At 46.8% G+C, this 27,374-nt stretch overlaps 1 protein-coding gene across 1 annotated transcript in view; it reads right to left on the bottom strand.

Moving 5' to 3' along the window:
* Nucleotides 1-26,645, bottom strand: part of TGM3 (transglutaminase 3) — a 38,274-nt gene extending 11,629 nt beyond the window's left edge. The window contains exons 1-8 of the mRNA XM_010988288.3: nt 26,598-26,645; nt 16,345-16,512; nt 15,758-16,000; nt 15,025-15,143; nt 13,509-13,637; nt 10,816-10,993; nt 10,570-10,705; nt 1,349-1,452 (exon numbers count right to left, since the gene is read on the bottom strand). Of these exons, the coding sequence (XP_010986590.1) occupies nt 1,349-1,452; nt 10,570-10,705; nt 10,816-10,993; nt 13,509-13,637; nt 15,025-15,143; nt 15,758-16,000; nt 16,345-16,512; nt 26,598-26,604 (1,084 nt within the window). The 5' untranslated portion in view covers nt 26,605-26,645. The remainder of the gene's footprint in view (nt 1-1,348; nt 1,453-10,569; nt 10,706-10,815; nt 10,994-13,508; nt 13,638-15,024; nt 15,144-15,757; nt 16,001-16,344; nt 16,513-26,597) is intronic.
* Nucleotides 26,646-27,374: the final 729 nt, after the last annotated feature.

The following is a 27,374-nucleotide window of genomic DNA, read 5'->3' as shown; positions in this document are numbered from 1 at the left end:
GAATACCTGGCCCACAGGGACCTCCTGCTTCCTAGGGCTCCCCAGCCCCGACCATCTCCTTCCTTCTCTAGCACTCAGATAGGCAGCTCTGACGGATAGGTGGGTAGGTAGATAGATGGATGGACAGATAGATAGAAGGGTGAGTATAGATGTACATGCAGATATATGGATGCTGTTTCATTCATGAAGGGCCAACGTGAGAAAAGCGGGTTGCAGCAGAATAGAAAGAAGAATATTCCATTCATGTTTATAGAACAAATAAACAACATACACACTTTTATATACCTGAAATGGTGACTTTCAACCTTTTTTTTTTTTTTTTCCACCATGACCTCTAGAAATAAGTAGATCGTACATGATGGTAACATATGTGATCCTGAAACAAAAGTTTCGCGGGACCATCCTTGTTCTCACCACTTGTGATGATACTTCTGCTTTTCCTCTTCTTTTCCTCACCTCTCTCCATGCTATTCTATTTCACTTCTGAAAATGATGGTCACAACCCACTAACTTGATTTTATAGCCACGAGTGGGTTGCAGTGAAAAGTCTGAAGAACAGTGTCCTAGAAGCTATCCGGAAGGTTACCCTCCTCACACTCAGGTTCCCCAGATCTAATCATGTTCATTATTTCTGGTACAGAGGCTGCAGTTGGGGGAGAAGGTAAGACTTCTTTTTCATTGTAAGTCCTTTTAGAACAGTTTGAAAAAAAATTTTAACCATGTGCACGTATTACTTTTACAGTTTTGTTTTTTTTTAAGTTTGAAAGACAACTGAAAATGAAGGTACGAGAATGCTCTGGAGGTCAGGGGAGGGGAGAGGGGAGGTTCCTGGAGCCTGAAGCCAGAGGTGGGAGCAGAAACCACGACCAGAGGAACAGGGATGGCGTCAGGCCAGCCTGTGTGAAGGAGAGCTCGGCTGGGCAGGGGACACACGTGAGAGTGAGAGAGACACTGGGGCCATGATCACTGAAGCCTTGAGCTGAGCTAGGAAGTTTGGACTAAGTCCCAAGGCGATGGGGAACTGGAAGGTTTCAGTGCTGGGAGGGATAGGCTACTGGAGGCGGTTGGGGAGCAGAGCCAGCGGTTAGCTGGGCACGTGCCACGGCTTCTGTAGCAGCCATGTGGGTGCAGGGATGGCATTCATTTAAATAGCAACCTGAACCAACCAAAATTAGGAGGGGAAATCCATTTTAAAAATATTTTTGTTTTAATCCCACTGTGCCCTCCAGAGACAGAGAGGATGTGGTGACTTTGCTGTGTCACCATCCAGCACTGTAAAGAACTGAGAGGTCATAACTTAGAGCCAGTCCCAGAGAAGGGGGCCATCAGTGGGCTGACAGAGGATTACCTTGGCTCCTCTCCTGGGGGGTGGCGTCCAGAACCTGCCATCCATTGTACGAAGGTCCCAGGTCAGTCCGCACAAACCAAGCTTCATTCCAGACGTGGAAATTCCTGCAGACAGAACCAGAGACTGCAGAGCTTGCCCAAGGCCACACAGCAGAGGAGTGGCAAGACACCGCATCTCTGATCTGACAACGTAGCACTCTGATACTCATCAGGAGAGTTTACTCTGCGCCAATAGCACTCTAGCTATTGTGCTGGACCTTGTGAGTATCGTCTCACTTAAATCCTCAGCACTGTTAAGTGGCTACTATTTTTATACTCATCTCATAAAAGGGGAAACTGAGGCTCTGAGAAGTTAAGCAGCTAACAATGGCGGCGTCAAATTTGGATCCAGGTTTACCTCACTCCAAAATTCAAGTCCTTGGCCACCATGTTCTACTGCATTTCTGAGGAGCAGAATGGATAGAGGTTAGGGTCAGTGATCCAGCAAGCAAAGCCACTCAGCTTTCTCTCATGCATCCTTTTGGGGTACGCCACTGTACTTCGTGTGGGATGAAAATGAATGGCGCTGCAGCAAGAGTGACAGGACTGGCTAAGAGCCTCCAAGCCCTTGGGCTGAGATCCAGATTGAAGAATGACATACACCAGTCCCAAAATGCTCTTCATCAGTGGCATCCTCTCGTCTCTCAATCTGTATGTCTCTGTCCCTGGTCCCCTCCCTCACCAGACCAGGTGGAGCCAATTAACCAAGCCTTTATTTATTCTTGATTCTACCCTCTCCTCTCCTCGTCTCCACTCCCACAGCAACTACATTAACACTGGCTTTAGAAGTTCTGGGCCCAACTTAGGAGAAAATGTAAGTCTGACATAAGTTCACATTCTATCTGACTTGAAAAAAAATTTTTTATACTCATGAGATGGAGAAGACAGTTTTAAGCAGAGAACCAACTTCCGAATGATAAATTTGACTAGGTTAAAAACATTAAACTTGCATATGTCAAAGAAACAAAGTAGCTCTGTTTCCAATATGAAGGAATAAGCTCAACAGAGAGTCCCTTCTGCAGGTAACAAGAAACTGTTAAAAAAAAAAAAAAGAAAAAATTACAAAAGCCAACTATCTGAGAGTGAACAAAGAGGAGGATTTTGGAAGGGAGTCAAAACTCTGAGGGAGGGGCCATCATGGGGTGAGCTGCCCTTTTGGTGACTTTGCCCCTAAGGACAGTCTGCAGCTGGGACAAAGTTCAGGGCAGTAAAATCTCCAACAGCCCCACATCTTTCTGACCCAAAGAGTTAAGAAACAGAGCCTGGGTCAGCCAGTGTTGCTAGAGAGTGAGGGGGAAGTCCTGGAAATGAAAGAATCAGGAAGGAGAACCTGGATTTGTATCTAAATTCTGCTCAAGCTTCTGGGTGACCTCTGAACTAGACACCTATGAGGCAGACTACAAGTCAGCTAAAAACAAGAAAAATAAACTGGAACTTGAGCTGTTGCTCACCACAGGTGAGACAGAGTTTGCAGTCTGAGTCCACCCCAGGTAGACTGGCTACATCTTGATTCTGCCTTTTGTCTTAGCAACGTCCAGGATACGATTCCAAATTACTCAACATACAAAAAACCCAGAAAAATGTGGCTTACCCTCAAGGTAAAAGACAGCCAACAGGAACTAACCCTTAGATAATCCAGATGTTGGAATGACTGGATAAGGACTTTAAAGCAGCTTTTATAACTATGTTCAATGAGATAAAGAAAAATGTGCTCATAACAAATGAAAAGAGGGAAACTCTTAGCAGCAAAATAGAAAAGAGGAAAAAAGAACTAAATGGAAAAATTTAACTGGAAAAAAAGACCAATATCTGAAATTAAATAATTCAATAGATGACTTACTAGCAGAACAGAGATAACAGAGGAAAGAGTCAGTAAACTTGAAGACAGATCAGTCAGAATTATCCAACTTGAAAAAGAGAGAGAAAAAAAGACTGCAAAAATCAGTAAATTAGGGAAAATATATGCCACATATACTAGACAGAGATTTACTATAAAGAATATTCTAAAGTACTTACAAATCAATAAGACCCCAAAAAAGCTTTAAAAATCCCTGCTGAGTCAGTAGTTCCACTTCTAGGAATTTCGCCTATAAAAAAACCTCACTTGAGGGCACATAAAGGTACATGCAAAGATGTTCACTGAAGCATTGTTGGTAATAGCGAAAATAATGGAGGAAAAGTTCATTGATACGGAATTGGTCGGATAAATTGTGGCACAGCCATGCAGCAGAATATCACGCAGCTGTCCAAAAGAATGAACAAAATCAATCTAGCGCGTACATGTAAAGATCTCTAAATTATTACCACCAAGGAAGCAAAACAAATTACAAAATAGTGTGTGTGTGTGTGTGTGTGTATAAGCTTATAAAATATATATACTAATGTGATGTACCCTTTTGGATTTAGAAAATTATACATTAAAAAAAGCAATGAAAGTTAGTCCCCCATAATTCTACATATCTTGGATGACCACAGTTTAAATAATGGTCTGGTGTCTATACTGTGCAAATGGACAGATTTTGGTGTACACGAACAAAGTTTTACATTATTTATATCTGTAATGTTTTTATTTTCTATAATGAAAATTACTTACTATTTCTATCATAAAATGAGTGAATGTTGCAAAATATGTCTTATATAATCATAAATAGATGACAGTTGTGTCAACACAGAAAGTTACTGTGCTCTATCTTCTATATTAACTCATTTAATCTTCATAATGCTCTTATAAGATAGGAGTCATTATTAACCCCATTTGACAGTTTTGGAAACTGAGGCACAGAGATGTTAAGCGACTTGTCCAAGGTCTCAAAGAGAGTAAATAGAGTGGGATTTTAACCCAGCAGAAGAGCTGCAGCAGCTTTTAACTACCAAACTATGCTGTCTCTCTAAATTTTAATTTATTGACCCAGCAAGATACAAAAAAAATTATAAAATAGACTGTTTAACTTGGTCCCATTTGGGTAATTAACACTCAATGTGCGTACATCTAATGTGTGTGAATATAAACAGAATGAAATGTCTGGAAGGATCTATCTCAAAATGTTATTAGTGTTTTTCTTTGGGTAGTTATGTTACTATGATTCTTCTTCCTAGTTTATTTTTCTTTGTCTTAAAATCAGGAAAAAGTTGTTTTCATTTTGCATATTGTAAAATGAAACTTGCAAGTCTTCCTGTAGGGACCAGATTGGGAGTTCTACGTCAGAAGGAGTTAGAGGTGCTCCCTAAGTAGCTATCAGGTGCACTGTGGCCCCGCTACATCCTTCAGGGAACAAGGAAAGATCAAAAAAGTCAGCTCCAAAACAAGAGAGAAAGGGATAAGATCATAAGAGGTGAACAAACAGATAATTAAAAATAATACCAGCCAATGATATGAGTGGGAAGAAAGAATTCTCTATTCACTGCTGTAATGAAACACAGGTCATGACAATATTTCTGGAAGGCAACAGCAATAGATGTCATAAGCTTTTAAAATGTTCATTCCTTTTAAACCAGGATATACAGATTCTAGGAATCTTTCTTATGGGGCTAATCTCAGACTTGCTCAAGATCTACGTATGAATGCCCATTACTGTGTTATTTATGGTAGGGAAAAAAAGGGAGTAGATAGTAAAGTAGGAAATAGGGAATCATTTACAGCTGGGAAAGGGATCATGGCTTAACCGGTCAATGGAACAATACATTTAAAATCTTATTTTTGAAAATCATTTAATGACATAGAGAAAATGTTCATAACATCATGTTTAGTCAAAAACACATGATTTAATACTATGAAGTGGTTGGTTTCCAGGTGTGGGAAACAGCTGAATGTGTCTGTCATTCTGTCTTGTACAGATGCCTTACAAAATGTGTGACCCCCATTCTATAAAAACAACAGCTAACAGAGAAAAGACTGGTTAGGAAGCTATCAAGGATTTAAAGTATGTGTACGTATTTCCCTGTGCTATACAGTACAATCTTGTTTATCTGTTCTGCATATGCCTGTCAGTATCTACAAATTTCGAACTCCCAGTGTATACAAGACCTTGTGGTTGCTCACAGCGAGAAAGAATGCGACCATGAATATACGTATGTTCATGCATAACTGAAAAATTGTGCTCTACACTGGAAATTGACACAACATTGTAAACTGACTATAACTCAATAAAAATGTTAAATAAATAAAAAAGAACCATATACAACTATTTAAAAAAGTATTTAAAGTATGTGAACAATAGGATTACAGATGATCTTTACTTCTTTATATATTTCTAAGATTTCCTATAATTGTGAAAAAAAAGTCAACATAAAAATGATCTCCAGGCCGACCCACAAAATGTTGTTTTGAATGGGCCCTTCAGATCGGTTAGAATTCACCCGGAAGAAAGCAGGAGGAGGGTAGGAAGATGGTCTTAGAAGGGTGAAAGGGGCAAGAGAGGATAAGAAAGCAGAGGGAACACCAAGTTTCATGTTTGTTCTGTTCCTGGCAGAGGCTCCTAGGAGAAGGTTGGGTTAGTTAAAAAAAAAAAATTGGTAATACTTATAATACTTATTTGCAAGGCAGAAATTTATGACAAAGCAGGTAACAAGGATGTCCTAGTCCCTCCCTCTTTAGGGAGCCAGCACTTTACTCACACTTACTTGGCATGTGTGTGCCTTTCAGTCGCCCTAGGGCACTATTGTGGGCATTCTGGTTTGTTTCTGGTTGGGTGCCAGACTCTCCCACGTCCCAACCTTGGGCTCTTCTCCTGTCTTGAGGGTTTCAGGAGCAGGAGCTCAGGAAGAGGACAGACTGAGACATTTATTAAAAGATGCAGATTCCTGACCCTCCTATGTCCCTCTACCCAAATCAATTCTAATGCAACCTTTCTGCAACAGACCACTGCCCCTAGAGATAGCAAATGAGTTACGCTTACCTTTGAATTCACAGGGTCAGGACACCCTGTCTTAAAAAAGACCCTACATCCTTACCCTCTCTACTGGTAAAAGCCTATTTGTCCCACCAAATGCAGTTCAGATGCTACCTCCTTCAAAAAATCTTGAAATTTTGAGATTTGCAAAGGTTAACTACTGTATATAAAAATAAACAAAAACCAAATTTCTTTTGTAAAGCACAGGGAACTATATTCAACCTCTTGTAATAACCTTTTATGAAAACGAATATATGTATTTATATTCATGACTGGGACATTATGCTCTACACCAGAAATCAACACATTGTAACTGACTATACTTCAATTAAAAAAAAATATTTTTCTAACATGCTTAGAGAGTGCCAACCTTACCTCTGTGTGATCCCTGAATCTTGCACATGATTCAGTTGTTTGACTTCTTCTGCCCCATAGTCACCCAGCTTCTCGTGCAGCTGGGAACCCCTGCAGCTCACTGCTCTGGGTCCCCAGTGCCCAGCGCAGGGTCTGGCACACAGACATAACATCATGCTCACTGAATTGAATTGTTCTGGGGCCTGGGCCACTCTGGCATCCTTGGTTTCCTTGCTGTGGGTCTGAGTGAGCTGCTCTAGGTATGCTGGGGACTGGCTAAGTATTAGTGGAGGCTGGTGGCCTCAGAGACATTGCATTAGGAGCGGGTGTGGGTGCCGACAGTTCTTCAGAACTGACTGACTCCACCTCTCTGACCCCAGGACTGAGCAATCACCATCTGCCTTCCACTTTGGAGCTCTCTAGAAGCTACAGGTAGAGTCAGGTCTGTGACTCTATGAATTGGGGAATCAAGTCAAATGAAATAAGAAAACAAGCCAGAAATGTCAAGATAAAGATAACCTTGGCCAAACTGTTCCAAATCATTTGGTTGCAGGTCTCAGAGACCTCCTTTTTGGTGACCCAGAAGAGAATCATATTAAAGAAGCTTTCCCCAGAGTGTCCGACTCTGAAGAAGTGAAAATTCAGGAGACTTGTGCATTTTAAGTCAAACCATAAGCATGACCAGAATGGCTTGGAAGAAAATGTACAACAATGGATGCTGTAATGTCATTAAAAGAAAGATCTGGAAGAAATTGCTAAGGTCCCCTGACCTAGCCCTTCATTTTACAGATGGAAAACTGAGGTAACGAGAAGTTAAGGAACTCATGTAAAGTTACATACTATTTAGAGTGCCCAAATGCCTCCAGCTGCTTACCCTTACTTCTCTCTGGGCTTCTGTTTTCTCAGTTACGAAAAGAGCAGGTCCCCTCTAAGATCACTTCCAGTCCCAATGTTCTTTGATTCAGGAGAGACCTGTGGACAGAGACCTGTGTCCACCCCCAGCTTGGATGCTAATTCAGTGTGACTTTGGGCAAGTCATTTCTCTTCCCTGAGTCCCTGTGCCAGGGTCTAGCCTTCTAGAGAAGTGTCACCTGCTGCTTAAGTGTGAGCGTAAGAACCCAGCTTCTTTCCCCCATTGGTGTCCAGCCATTCTGCCACCCCGCACTCCTTTCCCCAGAAAATCTCTTGGTAAGTTGTTAGATTTCTCAAACATCAGTCAGAGATAATGACAGTACTCTGGCATCTCTCTGGTGCTTCATAGGTTACAAAGCCACCTGGGTTCAAATCCCAGCTCCATCATTTCTAGTCATCTGCCTTCTGGTGAATGACTCTGTGCCTCAGTTTCCTCAGCTGTCAAATGGGGTGATCATAACAGCGCCTACTGCATCGTTTCTGAAGAGTACACGCGAGCACTCGGAACCGCACCTGGCACACAACAACTGTGCAGCAAACCATCAGTTGCTACCATTGTTATTACTAAGCACTTGAAGTTGCTTAACCTCAGTTGATGTTTACATTGTGTTACTTTAGGCAAATCTGGACCAGGTTCTAAAAGCTTTTAATATTGGCAACACACAAAGACACAGAGCAAAGGATTTCTGTCCAAACCCAAACTGTCCTTTTAATAATGAGTTAATGATTTCACTCCAGGCAGAAAGTGGCTTGTGGTTTAGCTCCCTGCCAGGTGGGAACTACATGGAAGGGATGGGATAGCTCCCTGGGCAGGTGCAGTTCTCATGCAAAAAGTGGGGTGAGGCTTAATGTGATCATCTAGTTCCAGGTCAACCTTTATTTGTCACTAATGGGGAAACTGGGGGCCAGAAAGGTGAGGTGGCTTACAAAAGTTTTAGAGGCAGATGGTAGTGGGGCTGGAACTAGGGTTCAGGACCCCCTGTCCTCACACCATCCAGTGCTGGTTCTCTACCTAGAGCTAGCAGGGAGTGGGGAGTGGAGGGGCTCCCGACTCCCACTGCTTTCTGAGGATGGTTCAGAAAAGGCTAGTGGGGTGGGGGTGGGTGGGAGATTGAGGGGTGATGAGACTCCCAGCAAAAATCAGAGCTTTAGGGCCTGGCACCTTCCAATGAGGCAAGAGAAATGACAGCGGAGACACCCTGGAATGTCACTATGTGCCCATACTTGCCCCAACATGATTATATTGGATTGGATTATGAAGCTAATGCAGGGTGGCAGCATGGCCAGCATCCAAGAGCTCTGGGTTCTAATTCCAAGTTCAGCTTAAAGGCCCCACCTTCCTGCTCCTAGGAAATCTTCCTTGACTTCCCCTTCCCTGGGTTCCCATAGGGCTTACTGTCTGAATTAAGCACTTGGCACACTGCTCACCATCTCTTATCACTAAATAGCCTGTATTAATGGCCTCCCCACTCCCTGTCCCCTAACAGCACCAGAAATGCTCTCAGTGGAGGGGCTGAGTCTTGAGCTTTATGGTTTCTGCTGTCCCGAGAGTGCAGAAGAATCACAGAAGGGTGACACCAAAATGGACCACCCCCTCCCCAAGTCAGTCATCTTGCTGGATCAAGCATCTCCTTTTGTGAAGGAAAGCAAGGTCAGGAAGGGTCTTGCCCCAGTGATCAGAACAGGCTGTGGATGCAACAACAAAAGAAAAGAACAGGGAGAAGAAAAGACACTCCTTTATGAGAAGCTGGAAAACAAAACCTCGCTTTGAGTCGCAGTGTCACTAGAGAGAACGTTGTGTGTGTGCAAAGTAAGACAGAACATCCTAAGATAAAATTTCTTGCCCCCGTTAAACCCTAGAATCTGTGAGATCTTGGGCGAAGTATGTATACCTCCCTCCCTTCAAAGGGGGAGGGGGATAATTACATTAAGGCTATTGACAGCACAGGGTTGTTGTTTATTTGTTTTAACAGCTTTTTCTGTTAATTTAAAATTTCCTTTGACTTTATTAGTTACCCTAAGCACATTTCAGTAAAGCTGACTTATTCTGGGAATAATAAGTAATAAACAATTTTTTATATAGATTGTCTCAAAAAGTTGAACATCTGGAAATAAGATGCCATATGCATTGGGTGATTATGTGTGTGTAAGTCCTCTGAAATGGATTAAAACAATGGATTTATTGACATATGCATGCAGTCCTTTATATATATATAGACACCTAGATACCTGTGTACATACAGATAGAGGCATAATTATTTTCAGTTGCCATCTGGTAATAACTTGGCATATGTTTAACCTTAAATAGCTGTAACAGTATCAGTTTTATGTATATACGCAGCTATATGAAATTATAGATACATGCCTATAAAGTTTTATACAATCTACTTCCAGTTGGCATCTATTACACATTATATACACATACATGTGGATAGATACATGCGCACGTGGCATATTTATGGTCAGAAATACATATGCCCGATTACATATAAAGCTTCTTATTTCATGTGGAATCCAGAATAAGCTAACATTGATTGAACCCAGAAAGTACGTATGTATTAAGAGAAAAACTTCACTTTTCTTTAAGAAAGCCCATAAGTCACATGCTTGCCTGAAATGACGTAAATTTATATTTTTTACTAGAAAATCAACAGTTTCAATCTTTGTCTTTTAAAGTAGCATAGGGTCTGATGGGCTGGATAAATTCAGGGCCGTTTTGCAGAGCCCAGGGGCCATGTCTTTCCCTGGTATCAGACCCGTCATTCCGCAGCAAGATACAATAGCCCATCACGGTCTGCAGAACTCTGAGAAAAGAGTTGTTCCAGGTCTTGCCGGATTCCTGCTAGATTCAGCCTTTCCGTTCTAAACTTGATCTTAGCCAAAAGGCTGAGAAGTGATAGCATCTCCATTCCAAACCATGCTATTGATATGTCACTTGCCTGCCAATTCCTGAGCTGGATCCCAGGGTCTGGGGAGAGGTGGGGAGAGGCTGCTTGGATTTGATGCTCAGAAAGGGCTGGATACTCACCATACGCTGTCACTGCCTTTGTCCATGGGCCTTCCCATGGGGTCGTAGTACACATCCACGCTGAGGTTTCCGTCTGTGTCGTGAGCTGAGTTGAAATTGGTGATCACTCGGGAGGGAATTCCGAAAGACCGCAGCACTGCAAGTCAAGGGCAGTCTGAGGACTTGGGGTGGGGAGGAGACAGGATCTTAGGGTACCCCACCATTGCCCTACCACCACCCAGCAAAGTCATGCCACACCCAGAGCACCTGTGTTAAGCGTCCCAGCGAAGACCCAGCACTGGCCATAGCGGACTGGCCTGAAGCCAGACCTTTGCCACTCCTTGAGGATCTCCACGCTGCCGTTCCAGTTCCTCGGGTCTCGGCCGCCCGGGTAGCTACCGCTCCAGTTCCCAGAGATCACACCATTGTCATCATTGCCATTGATCTGGGCAGGAAAAACCCCCAAAGGAATCAGCACAGAGGTTGACAGGCAGAGTTTGGGGGACAAGGTAGGGACATAAGGAAGCAAGCTAGGGAGTCAAAGTCAAGAGATTTTCTGGGTCTTTCTGGGAGATTTCGATGATAATTATAATGATGTCCTAGAGGTATCAAGCAGTTTAGGAATTTAAAAGAGCTTTCCTTAACAGGCCATGTTTGGCTGTGCTAAGTCACGTGTCAATCCCGCACAGCGGGCTCACTGGGAAAACTGAGGCTCCGTGGCTTGTCAGTGGCAGACAATTTTTTCTGGCCAGAACTCATGCGCTTTTGCTGCTGCCTGACTTGGAGGTCCGTGGTTTGAAGCTCTCTTTTGGTGTACTGGTTTTCTAAAAAGATCACTTTAGAACTGTGGCAACTTACTTCTTGAAAAGAACAAAGATAAACTACTGCTTTTGGTTCATTCACTGATTCATTCACTCAACTTAAGGCATGAGTCTTGTGTAAGTAACGCAACCACGATGCAGTGTGAAAAGAGCACTGGACTAGGAACCAAGAGACCTGAGTTCCCTTGTCTTTTAGAGACTCATCTTGACATACTTGTGGATGAAATGATGTCCTCTCTGGGGTTTATCAAATGCTTTGTGGAAGCGGGGACAGAGACGAAACAGAACTGGCCTTGCTGAAGCCGGCGATAGGTACAGAGAAGTTCATTTTACGTTTCCCTCTACTTTTGGGTCTGAATTTTCCGTAATAAAACATTCAAAGCGAAAGAAAGAAGGAGAAAGTCGAGTCACAAGCCCAGCCTTGCCTCTTGGCAGCTGGGTGATTGCAGGCAGGTTGATTCACCTCCGTGAGCCTTGGTCCTTAACCTTCCAATACAGGGAAAGCTGGAAACCAGGGAGCCCTCAGCTGTCTTCCAGCAGCCAAATTTTCAGTTTATGAAACTTTGACCAGTGTGCCTCCCAACCATAGTGTGAGATACCACTCCCTCTCTCTGTGAATGAACACTCTGGAAACGGAAGGCTCCGTGCCCAGGACAGGCTGACCAGCCTTCCATGGCCCCTCGGTGTGTGGGCTGAGCTCTGCACCCCCTCCAGGAAGGCCCAGGCTGTAACTGCAGGATCAGGCAAGATGGGGCTCCATCGAGATGGAAGATTCTCCATCTTCTGAGCCACCAAAGTGGTAATCAGCACGGTCATCTCCGACCGAAAGCTGAGCGTTTCAAAGCCCAACACAGGCCATAATTAGCTCATGGCCCAGCCCAACCAGGAGGGCTGGAGAGAGCAGCAGGGAGGTGCAGCCTGGAACCCGGCTCTGAGATCAAGTGGTTTGTCCAGAGGGTGAGAATGAGTCAGCGGCTGCTGGAGCCGGCTGGCCTCACCCACCCTCTCCTGAGCTGAGGAGGCTCAGCTCCATGAGTCGCCCAAACGCCAGCTTCCCTTCACCTTGGCCTTGGCTTTAATCCCACCCATCCCAGGCCGCTTGGTGTTCAAGGTTCAGCCCAGGCTCCACTCCCTCTCTGCACTCTTCCCAGCTGCCCCGGATCCCACCAACTTTTCAGGGACTTCACATTCCCGGGACCTCCCCACACCTGTCCTGCTAGGTTTGCTTTAAGACTCCACTCTGTCAAGCAATAAGCCCTCCCTGATTACCCCCAGATATCCATCATGCAGTCAGAAGGTGGCTCAAATTTCTAACCACGTAACTGGCTTGTTAGCTTGGATATTCTCCAGCTCAAAAGTGAAGAGACTGGAAATACCTAATCCATTAACCTCCCCCAACTCCCCCCAAAAAAGTTAAAGATGCTTTTGGGTAGTTATTTAGTTTCAGAGGGTTAAAGTTCAAGAACTCTTTGACTTTCTGCTTTTTAATTCATAACTTTTGACAGAGTATCCCTTGCTTGGATACTTGGAGGCATTCTTTATACACTGAGTACAGGGTAGTAGCTTCCTCCAGCATTCAGCTTACATGTGCATCTGTGTGTGTGTGTGTGTGTGTGTGTGTGTCCATGTATGCGTGTGTGTTTGGGGAGATGCAGACAAGTTTCTCATGTGTGGGAGTGGATGAGTGAAGTTTCCCTGTCAAGACCACGAGCAGGGTGGCTGCTGCCCTCCCCGCTGACACTAAAACATTCTGTGCTGTGCAGGATAAATCGAAGCCAAGGAGGTCAACTCATCAGGCTCCTTTGGGATCTTATCCCCTTTCCCAGGAGCCTCAGGACTGGAGCCAAGTCACTTTGCTTCCTCTCTGCCCTGGAGGACACCCAAGATCAAGTCCTTTGCCATCTGAGGAAGGACCATACAGTTGAAAGTCTGCCCTGGGACCGGTTCTGCCTCTGTCATTCCCTCACCGTGTGTCTCAGGCAAGTTCTTTAACTTAGAGGAGTGTCATGCTTCACGTGTGCACTATTGGGGTGGTGATACCCACCGACTGTCAACCAATGATACGAGTGGTTGTGCCTAACCTGTAGCTCGGTTTGATAGATGGTGACAACTACTTGTGATGGTTTTCTCATCACTTACCATTGCACTCAGCACCCGGCCGACATATTTGGGGTCGCTTCTGCGGGCCACATCAGTAGCAGGGTCACGGCGGAAATTCAGACTATTATCCAGGACTGCGAGGCAAATGTTCAGGATGCCTTCTTCAAACTGTTCAGAATAAGACCATATGTTATGAAGAAAGAAATGGCAAGCGTGTCGGCTAATTAAGAGCATGGGAGCTACGCTGGTAAGAACTGCCCAGGTCCTTCCAGAACCAGGAAATTCTGGGGAACAGCCACCTACCTGGCCTTCAACCCTGAAAACTCCTCCAAGGTTCTCACTATACCCAAGGCTCTGTGCTGAGGCCTCAAAAGTTAACGGGACTCCCTCACTGTTATGAACTTGAGAGCAAATCCCTGAGCCTGTCTGGGCCTCAGTTTGTTCATCTTTATAACCAGGGATCAGGCTGAGCACATCTCAAAGTCTCCATCTAGCTCTGACATTGACCGCGAGCATATTATTTAGACTTTAGGGGAACTAAGTATAAAGATAAAATATCTCACTAAAATTGGAATTTGAAGCCATTTTCACAACATTAGACTTATTTTTAGTCATTGCTTCTCCAGTGGAGAAAATCAAGCTCTTTCTTGCCGTAGGGTCTTTGCATGCACTGTTCCTCCTGCCTCTGATGCTTTTCCCCAAGATAACTCTCTGGCTCCCTTGCCTCCTTAAGGTTTCTGATCAAAAGTTCCTTCCTAAGAGAGGCTTGCTCAGATCATGCCATCAAAAGTAGCCTCCCTTCCACCCCTGGGTGTACTCTTTGCTCTTACCTGCCCCATCCCCCCTTTTCCTTTTTCTTCCTTCCAAAGAAATTTGACACAGACCCCAATGTAAAGAACCCAACATATAAAATTTATAGCAGATGTGTTCTGGTTGACTATGGAATGGGGTCTGGAGATGGGCAGAGTGTGCATGTGTCCACCTGCTCCTGAATACCCAAGGCAACCTCCGCGAAAGTGCCTCCTTGTAATGCCTTCATTTGTCTGCTGGAAAAAGGAAAAGGTAGAGGGAATCCCTGAATGTTTTTTAGGCTGAGTAAACCTGGGAACTCTGTGGACTCAGACGGCAGGTCAGAGGAGTGAAGGACCTTTGAAAGGTTGAATGCACACACCAAGGAAGTTTCATCACATTCTTTCAGGGAATGAATAACAGAAACTACATTATTCTTCCACGTGTCTCTCCTGGGCCTAGTCCTCATTTGTGTATCGTGGCACCAATAACGCTTCATTGCATCAATTTATTTATGTGTCTGTTTTGCCCACTAGGTAGTGACCGCCTCAAAGACAGGAATTCCATTGTATCCATCTCCTGTATCCACAGTGTGCAGCTTGGGACCTGGCACATAGTAGGCTGTCAATAAATGTCTTCTGAATGGATGAATGAATAGACAGGCAGATAAATGGACAGGTCTGGGAACTTCCCACTCTCTGTGGGGCCTATTGCTGAACTTCTTGGGTCATAGGGACATGACCTCCAGCCTTTATGATCCTTTTACCTGTCCAAAGTTCCAGCCAATCATGCCAATTCGGTTTGCGCTTCCCACAAAGATGATCCCGGCGTCTTCCTGGACATACTCCTCTCTCTCAGCCTGGTTATTCATAAAGACAGCATCGGCTGTTTGACACAAAAAGCAGATATCAGGGATTAGAATCCTTTGGAGGAGTCTAAAGACCTCCTTTCACTCCTGAGTACCGGCCTGGGGGCTAGAGCAAGCCACACCTGCAACCGTTCCCCCAACCTCCACCGAGGAGTGAAGCCTTGGGCGGTAATGCTTCTAATTCATATTGTGTGAACTATGGGCTTGAAAGAGAAGTTGGGATGACCTGAGAATCTGAAAAATGAGGCCCCCTACCAGAAATGAAACACTTGCTTCTTCAGGTAGAAGCTATCTCCACGCTGCAAGACTGTACTGTGGTCATTACACTATACTATACAGCTTGCAAAAGCTCATGAGATCCCTGCAGCAGCCCCAGGAATAGCAGGATGTCGATTTGATGGTGAGGAATTTGAGGCTCAGAAGGGTAGAGTGACTGCCCAGGCTCACATAGCTGGTTAAGTGGCAGAGCTGGGACTCAAACCCCTGGCTTCTGACTTCCAGCTTCTGTGCTCTTTCCATAGCCCACAAACTTGCCCCAATCAAACCTGAGCCCATGAAACTCATTCCCCCCATCTCCTGTCCATAAGAGTCACTTAGCTGACAGCTGGGAGAGGGGTGATTGGGTGCCTACCTTGCAACCAAGGATTGAAGAGCAGTATGAATGTCCCAAGGTTCTGAGTAGAGGCACTGCCCTGGGCGGAGATCTGAATGCCCAGCGTGTACCTTCCAATGGGTGCATTGGCAGGACTGAGGATGGAGATGTTCAGAACGTTGTTCTCGTTGGATACAAGTTGTGCACCCCAGCCACTGCTTCTTGTCCCACTGGAGAGTGGAAACACAGCCTTTGTCTTGGCCGACTCTGAGGGGTAAGGCCCTGTCAAAGAAGACAGAGGACAGTGGAAACCAAATAGTGTTGGCCAGACTGTGGGGAGCTCAGTATAACTGCAAGGGCCCCCTGGGAGACATCACACAATGAAGCATTTTGTTACGGTGCTGGAAGCAACTGGAAAGACCATGTAGGCCAAATCCCTCTTGATGTGAAGATTATGACTCTTAGTCACAGAGAATGGCAAAAACTTACCCAAGATCACACCAAGTCAATGGTAGAGCTGGGCTAGAGCCCAGTAAAGCCAAGGCCACCCCCCGACCCCCCCAACTTGGCTGCCCAGCCCCAAGGTCTGCCCAAATGTGCACGTGTGGGGAGCAGTGAGAAGGTACCTGTGGAGGCTATGAATGTCAGACTTGCTCTAGAGCCAAGATTCTGGTTGGATTTCAATGAGATATAGAAGGGTTGGCCTCTCCGCACGATAAGATCCCGGCTGTAGAACTTGTTTGTGTGATGTGCCTGCCGGTTGGAGGCTGTCTGCCAGTTGATATTCTGGAGTTCTAAAGCCATGAGACAGAACAGAAGACTTGAGGTCTTGGGAGGCCGGGACCGGTGGTGTGGGGAAAAGGTGTAAATTACCAAAGAGATAGCTTTCGGACCAGGCTTGCCCAGCAAGGATCTTCCAGGAAGAATCACATTAAAATACAAAGACCTTGACCAAGCCCAGCAAGCCCTTCACAGCCTCCTCCCATTCTGCCTTTTCAGGCAACAAACCTCTGCGCACACGCATCCCACTTGCCCCTCCATCTGGCCAACTGTCACTCAGCCTTCCAGGAGCTAGCTTCACCCAGCCAGGCCGGAGAACCCATGTTCGGTCCATGTTGTTCTCCTCCCTCCGTGGCTGGGGGCTCACATAGAACTAGGAGGAGGCGACGTCTCTTGAATCCACCTCCCTGGTTTGGCTTTCTTGCTTTTCTCTTTGTGTTTTCCCAGACACCAGGTGCCGTCTATTCACTCCAACACCCGGCGAATGTTTCTCCATGTAATCTATTCTTTATATGTGTTGGCCTCTGACGCTGGGGAGGGCAGCGTGACTTTGAGCAGCATTTCTAGGCCTGGAGATCAGGCAATCATGGGCCTGGAGGGTCTTTCAAATGCTCCTGGGTGAGAATGGTCTAAGGCCATGAGATCCCTAGATAAAACTCTGAGGACAGTCACCTTAACATCTACCCCCCAACTTCTCACATGGTTGTGGAGGTGAGGGAGCCAAGCTGAGAAGGGTTTATGAAATAGGAAGAGTTTAGCCTATTTAAACCTTTTGAGATCTTTCATTCCTTTGAGTTCTGTTTGAAACATTCCACGGCTCAGTCCTGTGCAAATGAAACTGGTCTCTGTCTTTACGATGTGGCCACGCCTGAGATGGGGGCGGGGCGGCCCATCCCAGCACCAGGCACGACTCTTTTTTTTCATAGGTGTCTGTCTCTCTTCATCAGAATGGACCGTCTTGATCTTTATAGCCTGATGCCTAACACATTGCCTGGCTCTATTAGGACAATTAGATAAACAAATGGGGAATGAGTGAGCAGACAAGCGTAAAACTCCTGTCATGTAATGATTACGATGACTAGAGCTCAAAATTTAGTCCATCCAGAAAGGTGAGTATGGCGTAGTCATTCAATACACACACAGAGAGTACCTATTAATTGTAGGACACTATGTAAGGCGCTATGTTGGGTGTGTGAAAATGTATGAAAAGAAGTTTCAACCCTCAAATAGTGTCAGCAGCGCTTAAGACAAGCACAAATAAATGAGAATGAATGATGGGATGAGGGAAATCCAACCCCTGCCCAAAAGATGTCTAGGAGATGCAGACAGGAAAGAATCATTTTCAGGTATAGGGATCAAAAAAAAGCTGCACTGGAAATGCCGGACCTGGAAGGAAGAGAGAGTTTTGTCAGGTGTCCATGGAGCAGCCTGCATTCCAGATCAGAAGCAGAGGGACCCAAGGTCCAGCAGATTTTGCACAGAAGAGAAAGAGGAGGAGGAGAGAATGTGGCTCCCACTGGAGCTCCCACCCAAGCAGCTCCGGAGACAAGAGAGGCTCGTCCTAGACACCCTCTTGAGTGGGATGCAGATTCTGTGGGTCAGGAGACAAAGGCTGCAGCTGGAGGCAGGGCTCGGGAGGTGATCTTGCCACCAGCTTTGAGTACCAAAGATCTGTTCATTCACATATCCAACTCATTCATTCATTCAACAAATAGTTATTGAGAGAATAGATTAATAAGTTTTTCCACAAACTCAGGGAAGCTAAAACATTAATGCAATCAACAAATATTCATGTAATCAATCTATTGAATGAAATGCAGGGCAAAGGGAGGGAAGGCGGGACACAAAAAGGGAGGAAAGAAGATGAACATTCCTGTACATCAGTATCGAGCAGAGACAGCTTAGCTCAACGGCACTCTCTGGCAAACACTGAGCTCTATTTGGCTTGCAGAGAGCTAACTTGCCTCACCGCTAGGTCTCTCTAGGGCAATGTCCCCACCTTTTAAACCCCCGCCTCCTACCATCTGTGCTCCTTGCCTTCTGGGCATCCCCACCTCTGGGATTTGGTGGAGCTTTGCTCTCAGTTTTGTTTTGGAAAAAAGAAGAGTTCTAAGGAACATGTGACTTCAGGTCACATGAGTCTCCCCAGAGATTCCTTCCCTCTCCAACCCAAAAGGATGTGTGCCTTCTCCCCAGGAGAAGCTCACTATTCTTGACCATGAGCTCTTTGAGAGCAGAAAGCATGTCCCCAGACAGCACTCTGCGAAGCACAAGGGTAAGGAAAGAGGGGTGGCAGAGATTCCCGTCTAGAGCCGGCTTCTGCTTTCCCTCCAACAGGCCCACATCCTTCTTTGCTCTGCCAAGGTTTATGCACTGTTTGTGGTGGCGGTGTCAATACCAGTGGTGTCTCCACAAACAACAAATGTTGGTAAGGATGTGGAGAAAAGGGAACCCTCCTACACTGTTGGTGGGAATATAAATTGGTACAACTACTATAGAAAACAGTATGGAGTTTCCTCAAAAACTAAAAACAGAACTACCATATGATGCAGCAATTCCACTCCTGGGTATCTATCCAAGGGACACAAAAATACTGATTCAAACAGATACATGTTCACAGCAGCATTATTTACAATAGCCAAGATATCAACAAGTCCACCCATAGATGAATGGATAAACCAGATGTGGTGCATATACATACAACGGAATACTACTCAGCCATAACAAAGAATGAAATTTTGCCATTTGCAATAACATGGATGAATCTGGAGAGAATTATGTTTAGTGAAATAAGTCAGACAGAAGACAAATACTGTGTGTTATCACATATGTGGAATCTGGAAAAAAAAAAAAGAAACGAATGAATATAACAGAACAGAAATAGACTGACAGGTATAGAGAACAAACTAAGTGGTTACCAGTGGGGAGGGGGAGAGGGAGGGGCTAGATAGAGGTAGAGGATTAAGAGGTACAAACTATGTATAAAATGAATGTTACAAGGAAAGATCGTACAGCACAGGGAATATAGCTGATATTTTGTAATAACTTTAAATGGAGTATAATCAATGAAAATATTGAATCACTATGTTATACACCTGAAATTAATACAATATTGTAAATCAACTATACTTCAATTAAAAAGGGGATATGCACAGAAAAAAGAATCAACACACAAAAGTATACACAGCTAGTTTATATAGGTTTGCTTAAATAATAAAGATCAGGGAGGAAATAAATAAAATAAGAAATTAAAAAAACAGAAAAAAAAAAGCAATCAAACCAAGAGCTGGGTTTTTGAAAGAGTATATAGGTTTGCTTTTTAAGTACTGAAAAATTAAACAATTCTAACTACAAACAAAAAACAAAAAACAAAAAACAAATAGAGGTGTCTCCCTTTCATCCTGGAACCCAATGACTTGTCTGTAGGGAAAACGATGAAGAAAAGACTGAGCTCTGGGGTGCTTTGGCTGCAGGGACACCGAAAGGAGACGAGAGCCCTTGTGGGGCGACTGTGATGGCCATCTCAGCCTCTCCAAGGGTGAACCCTAGTGAGAAGGGGTCTTGCTCCCCACTGGGGTGCTTGTGGGATATGCAAGTCTTCTCTGAGCTGGAGGATGAGGAAAAGCAGGACTCACTCAGCATGTCACCAGTCTGCTGTATGTCAACTGCTATTAAGAGTATACAGAGCACCTTACATGTGTCATCCATGAAATCTTTAAGGAAACTGGAAACTGACGCTCAGAGAGAGAAATATCTTCGAGGTCATATACCTAGTGAATTGGTAGAGCCAGGATTCTGAGCCCAGGTCTGATGACCCTCCCCTGCTGCCACGGTCCCCTGTTCCCTGCCTGGGAGGGGACCAGGCAGGACCTTCAGTCTGGAAGGCCCCCAGGTGAGGAGGAGACCTCGCTAGGCAGGTCTCCCCTTGCTGGCATGTGCATCCTGACACAGGAGAGTGAGCACCCAGAAGGGGACACTGTGTTCCAAAGGGCATTCTACGTGGGAGGTAAGCAGAAGGGGAGGGTCCCCACATCCCCAGGTGGGACGGGCAGGTTGAGTGCATGCTCACAAAGCCCCCAGGGAGGTTCCTGAAACCCTTTCCTTCAACTAGCTGCCTCCCTCAGTCATTTCCCCACTTCTGAACTCTAGGATCGGCTTGGCCAGCCCCAAACCAAGGATCTGATGATCCTGTCTGTGGATTATGCAGGGGCCTTTGTTGACCCCTCCCACCATCCCTTGATGTAGCACAAATCATAGCCAGAGTGTGTTCTAGAAAGGAAAGAGCAGGGGTGGGGCAGGGTTGGGGGGGAGGTACACAACCATCCAAGTTTCTTCTCAAGTTTATGAGCCTCAGGGCTGTTTTCTGCCCCCACCTGGGTGAAGGGCAGGGATGAAAGGGCATCAGCTCTCACAATTGACTCATCAGCATATGCTCTTGAAAAACATTAGAGGAAAGGCAGCCTTGGAGACAGCACACACCCTCCCCATGCTGCTTCTGGAGGTGAGGCTGTGGAGGCCTGGGAGGTGGTTTGCCCACAATGGGGCATTTCTGAACTCTCATCCCAGGGCTCTTCTCACAATTCCAGCCCACCTCCTTGAGTCGTGGGTGAACTCCAGTGTCAGGCGTGGGGCCATTTCCCTAATTGTTTTTTCCTGAGAACGTCAGTGCCACGGGCAGTCCTAACCTGGTAGTGACTGCTGAGGGTCTATCCCAATGTTTACTTGCTCCTTCTTTCCTGGTAATAAAATCCCCCATGGTAATGGGCACATTTTCCCAGGCTCCCTTGTAGCTGGGGGATCACGTGAATGAGTTCTGGCCAATGACTCTTAGGTATCAGTTATATGGATTAATTTCCAGAAAACCTTCTTTTTTTTAATTGAGGTAAAATTCACAATTTTAACCATTTTAAAGCATACAATTCAGTGACATTTAGTACATTCACAGTGTTGTGCAACCATCACCACTATCCAGTTTCAGAACTTTTCCCCCAAAAGAAACCCCCTGCTCATTGGCAGTCACTCCCCGCCCCCCAAAATAACTCCATCCCCCTGGCGACCACTGATGTACTTTCTGTTCCCATGGATTTACCTCTTCTGATCCCTTCATATCAATGGAATCACACATAGATGTAGTCTTTGGGTCTGGTTTCTTTCACTTAGCATAATGTTTTCAAAGTTCACCCATGTGGTAGCATTTATCAGTACTGGTTCATTCCTTTTTTATGGCTGAATAATATTCCACCATATTATATACTGTGTTTTGTTCATCCATTCATCCCTTGAGGGACATTTGGGTAGTGTCTAACTTTTGGCTCTTGTGACTCGTGCTGCTATGAATGCTCACTTGCAAGTATTTATCTGAATATCTGTTTTCAATCCCTTTGAGGAAATTTCTTTTTCAAAACAAAGTTGGCAAATGCTCTTAGCCTGCTCACCTCTGTCTTCTTTCATCCACTGCCCTGAGTGTGAGTGTGATGTGGATACAACTCTAGAGGTCATCTTAGACCGTGCATGACCTCAGGATGTCAGGGTGTGTGCCTGCGCAGAGCCTGGGCCCCAGGGATCTTGCAGCTGCCTTACCCCCCGGAACTGCCCACATCCAGACCTATTGTGCGAGGAACAAGTAGACTTTGTCTTGTTTAGCTCTCTAAGCCGTGTTAGTTGGGGCTCACTGTCATTCACAGCCAAGCCTAATTACATATATACATGATAACGTAACCCTCCACTTATTCTGTGGTCTACCTTTGGCAGGGGTCACACAAGGAGCTCGGAACAGGCTCCAGACTGCGAGAGGGGCTCACTCGTCTCCATCCTTATCGGCTGGCGCTGTAAGCAGGTCACCTGCTGCAGACAGGGAGGGGGACTTGGTTGCAAGTGTGGGATCGGGATTTTCACCCCCTCCTCCTGAGAGGACCAGAGAGCTGCTGGCAGGTACCTGTCATGACATGCCGGTACTCTGGGGGCTGCATCTCCCCCGCCTGCCCAGACCCTATTCCCTAGGTCTCTCCTCTAGACAGAAGTTTTGCTTTTTTTTGAAATCTTACAATTTCTACAGTTAATTAGGGCTGATAGATGTGTTCAATATCATCTGGCCTTCAACCTCTTAGAAGAGACCACATTGAGAAATTCATTTTATACATTGTTTACACTTATGGGTCCATAATTGAGGTAAAGTTTCACAGAACAATGCTAACCCTCACTATGTACAATGCACTGCTCTTTTTTAATTCATTTAAAAAAATTTGCAGGTCACAATCCACTAAACTGGTTTCCCAACTTGCTAATGGATGACAACTGGCAGCTTGAAAAATAGGGATGTAGTCCAATATTCCCATATTACAGGTAAGAAAACTGACGCCCTGGAAGAGGAAGCCATCTGCTGAGGTCACAGGGTAGTTTAGAAGCAGAGCTTGACCCAGAAACCAGGTCTTAGGTCCTGGTCACTGGGGGGCGATGAGTCATTCCCAGCAGCCCCCTTCCCCTCCTCTCCAGGCCCAGGACGTCTCCAGCTCCTGGCCGGGGCCCCACTCACCCCGGGAGCACCAGTGGTTTCCTCTTAGCCTTCACCAGTCTCTTCTCTCTCTCTCTGTAGCCTGTGCCGCCTCCCTTCATCTTTCCCCCACGTTTGGACATTGTCAGTCCCTGTGCAGCATGGGTGGTGTGATTTCTCGGCGCCCAGACAGTGGGGAAGACTGGGGCTCCCTGGGTGGCCAAGCGAGGGGCTGGCAGGGTTCTCCAGGGTGAAGGGGAATGACCCCTGAATGGGTGGGCTGAGCGGCCTTGGCCATGTTCTCAGCATCTCTGCAGAAGGGGATGGTGAAACTGAACATCCCCCTTCGTAGGGTTATTGTTGGGATCCCACAGGTGCCCATCACCAGCACTGGGGCCTTCAGAGGTGGGACAGGTACCAATGCCTTGGGATCCCACACGTAATGGCATCAGCAACCCAGGATAGAGGGGGGTTTGAGCTTTTCTGTGGGCTGCCATGGAGCACCTCAGATGTGCAGACACAATGCTAAGCATTTTGCCAGCATGTGTCTTTTCATGGTTACTCCCCCTCCAACGTGATGTGATTATTCCCATTTCACAGATGAGGGATTTGGAAGTCCAGTCAGGTGACGTCACTCACCAGATATCACCCACTCAAGCAGGGCCTGGTCCCAAGCCCCGTGTGGCCTGACCACGTGCAACTCCAAGCAGCCACCCTGCAGCCAGCCAAGGTGGTGGAAGCAGAGACAGGCACAGTTCCAGGAAGATGCCACAGTTCAGAAAGGTCCTCCCGCGGCCTCATCCCTGCCTTGACATCACATGGTCACAGCAAGAGGAGAGAAAAGAAGGACTCCTGGCCTTCTTCACTTCCAGAGAGAGTTTAGGATCTCTCAGACCCTCACTGCACTGCACGGGAGAATCACCTGGAAAGGGTCATGTTAGCCTGAGCCCCACCACTGATCCGTGAAGTTAGAATCTCTGTGTTAGGGACAGCATTGCATTTGCCCCTCTTGAACTCTCCTGATGATTCTAACACGGAGCCGGGACTGAGAATCAGTACGTTAGGTCTGCATAGCATTTACACTAATCAAAGCTCTTTTACCGGAGCCCCCCAGCCGCTCTGGAAGGGAGGCAGGGGAGAATCCACTGTCTCTCATTTTAAAAGGAGGAAAACAGGCTGAGAGAGAGGAAGGCAGGTTCCCTCTGAACCCCTCTCAGTGGAAGACCTGGCCCTCGGTTCCCGCCAAAAGCATTTCCTAACTCCAGCTCACGCCCTGGGCCGGCATGTGGGCCCCGGGGAGGAGGAGGGCTGCCCCACCCGTGGAGCGCAGCCCAGCAGGTGGAGGCCGAGCGAGAGAAGTTACACGAGGTGAACAGAGCAGCCGGACCGCAGCACGGGGGCTGTGAGACGCAGAAAGAGCCACCGGTGTCCCAGCTCCAAGGGAAGGTGTTCCGTGCTGACCCCCAGCCCAGAGAGGCACAGGTCCCTGGAGACTGGGGACTGAGGCTGGGGACCATAATTAGTCAGCCAGCAAAGCTCACCGGCCCTGTGGGACAGAGTCCTAGTCCCCAGCACAGGGGTTCTGGCCTCCTGCAGGCAGAGCTCTGTGTCCAGGTTTGAACCCTGAGGACTCTGCCTCTGACCCAGGGCCTCTGAGTGGCTTTGAGGATGGGGAGCAATACTTCCCTGCCACATTGGGCCCAGCGTCTGTGTCCACAGCCTCATTCCTGTCCGCAGTGAGGCTCTGGCCTCAGTGGGCAGCAGGCAGAGGGTGCCGGACTACTTTGTGCAGAACACTGCCAGGCCTCCCTCCACCCCCGTCATCCCCTCCACCCTCTCCACTGCCCAGGTGACCCTCTCCACCGGGAGAGCCCAGCTGATCCCAACAAGAACCTTAGACGGGGAGCTGGACACAGTGCTCTCAGACCAGCACACGTGGATTCCCCAGGTCACTCTCGCCCACCTTCCCTCACATTTCTTTTCCATTCCCTCTGCCCAGAACACTCCTCACCCCACAAAACTACCTCAGACCAAGTCCAGCTCATTGTGCACGACCAAGTGCCCCTGGTTCCCAGGGCCCTTCCATCTGAAACTGTGGCCAGGAGTCTTCTCCTCCTTCTGGCCCCACAGCACCTGCTTGGATTTATAAAGCTGCCTGACCACAGTCCACCTCGCATGCCGCTTGCCTGTGACTGGTGTCAACAACACAGGCAGGCTGCAAGCCCACGGAGGGCAGACACCCCATCGCACTGATCTGTGTGCTCCCGCCACCCTTGTGCTGTCCAGTAAGCTAACTCATTCATCCAGGAACCATGTACACAGCACTGTGTGGTGAGTGACCAGGACCGGCCTGGACCTTGGTCTTAACTTGGGAGCCTGAGGCTCAGTGGTGGCTATTGGTAAGAGTTCAAATGAGAAACCAGGTTCAGAATTACTTTTCCGTGTTGCAGATGTCACACGCACTGATGTGGGAGCTCAGCTCTGGAAACAGGACACAGTGGGAAGGGCCCTTCTGGAACCTAGTCTGGGCTCTGCTATCCAGTTTCTGTGGGACCCCATAAGTCTCTGCCCCTTCCTGGGCCACCTCCTCCAGAGGCAGTGAAGTGGCCTGGGTGTGACAGCTGACATCCCTTCTTGCTAAAGTAAACAGGATCCACAACTCCTGTTTTCAGCAGCTAGCACGGCTGCAGGCCCAAAGGAGAAAGTGGGGGACAGGGGAAGGGTCCATTTTTGCAGCCTGCCTGTCTTGGTCTTTGTGAGCTCTGAAGCAACCAGCATTTGCCTTTTGCATTGTGCTAAGCGATTTCTTGGGCAAAACTTCCCGCGACCCTAACCACCATTGACAATATTTTACTGGTTTGACTCATGCCTTGTTTGGGTTTGGCGTCGCTGCCAACCCACTAGGCTGAGCACCCACAACAGGCAATAATTAGCACGCAGCTTAACAGGGGTGCCATCTGACCAGAACGCAGTCCTCCGCGTGACCACAGAGCCAGAGAACCTGTGTTCTTCCCAGCTGTGCCTTCTCACCCCTGCCCTGGTGCACTCCTAGGAGCTGTCTTCGGCAAACCTGCTCCTTCTGCTCCTGGCTATCTCAGCTCATCAAGTCACTTCCAAAGAGCCTGCCGGTGCTTCCGGATGTGCTGTTTACTTAGGAGCATTCCAGTGCCACTGGTGGTTTCTTTGAAAGCAACTGACATGCTGTCACTCACCCACTCTCCCTTGTAGCTCTGAGACGTGCTTTTCCTTGACTACATTACTAGGAAGCTGGTAGAACTGCATTGAGAAACTCGGGAAGCAGGTACCGGCTGACTTCAAAGGGCAGAGCTGGTCCATCTGTCTAAGGGGATGTGACCTCCAGCTGCATTGAATACCTTGCCCATTAAGCAGAAATCCGCCCCGAACATGCTTTACCCCTGGGACCACGCTAGAGAGACTAGGCAGCCACAGAGAATGAGGTGCCTCTGAATAGAACCCCAAAATACTAAGATCTAGTCTCTAAGGCCCCAAGGCAGCTGTCCCGAGCTGAACACTCTGTCCTCTCAGACATCCCAGGAGAAGCATGGACGTCCAGTGGGGACCGGCAGAGAAAACACCATGTGCACTCACCAGACATGTTTCTCCTTCCTCTGCCTCCTCTCTGGGCTCGTCTGGGAATGGCACGGATGATGTGGGTAGACAGGCTGCTGGGATCGCCTTACCATTTATAGAAGCCTCTCCTACACACCCCAATTAGAATTCTAATGAGGTGGGTGAGGCACCAGGTCATTCCTGTAGTGCCTGTAAACGTTTCACTTACGACATACTTGTCACCCAATGGAAGGTCATCCTGCTTGTGCAAGACCAGCTTGGGGAGAAAAGGGGAGGTAAGAAAGACACACAAGGAGTTTGCTTTTATGATTTCTTTTCCCCCAGAGATGAACTTCCTGGATCGTAGGGTTCAGGAAATTATGTCATGCTTCTCTTGAAGTATATCATTTGGAGCTGATGCCAAGAAGTCCCCTGGGGGTCAAAGAAATGTCTCCGCAGAAGACAAAACAGAAGATTGCCTGGTCATTTCTCAGCATCCGCACTCCTCGGCAGTCTCCACTTTGTGAGTAAGAGATGCTCATCATGGCCCACGTGTTCAGGTTACAGTGTGGTAGAAAGGGCATTTGATTTGGTGTTAGAAGCACTGAGCTCCAATGTGGGCTGGGCCCTGGGCCATCACTAAACCTTGAAGCCTTGGAAGCCTCGCCTGTGATTGGGGGGAGGCATGCCCCCCTTTCTGGACTCATTTAAGTGGGGGAGTAACCAGGTGGGATGAAGAAACTGGGAAGCGCATGGATGTGTACCATAATGGATTAAATTCAGGTGTCATCTGGAATCAAACGTCAATTTGACTTC

This window comes from Camelus dromedarius, chromosome 18, assembly GCF_036321535.1.
Source record: "Camelus dromedarius isolate mCamDro1 chromosome 18, mCamDro1.pat, whole genome shotgun sequence".
NCBI classification, from domain to species: Eukaryota; Metazoa; Chordata; class Mammalia; order Artiodactyla; family Camelidae; genus Camelus; species Camelus dromedarius.
Note: the sequence above shows the minus strand (reverse complement) of the source record. Positions and strands in the feature narration are given on the sequence as shown.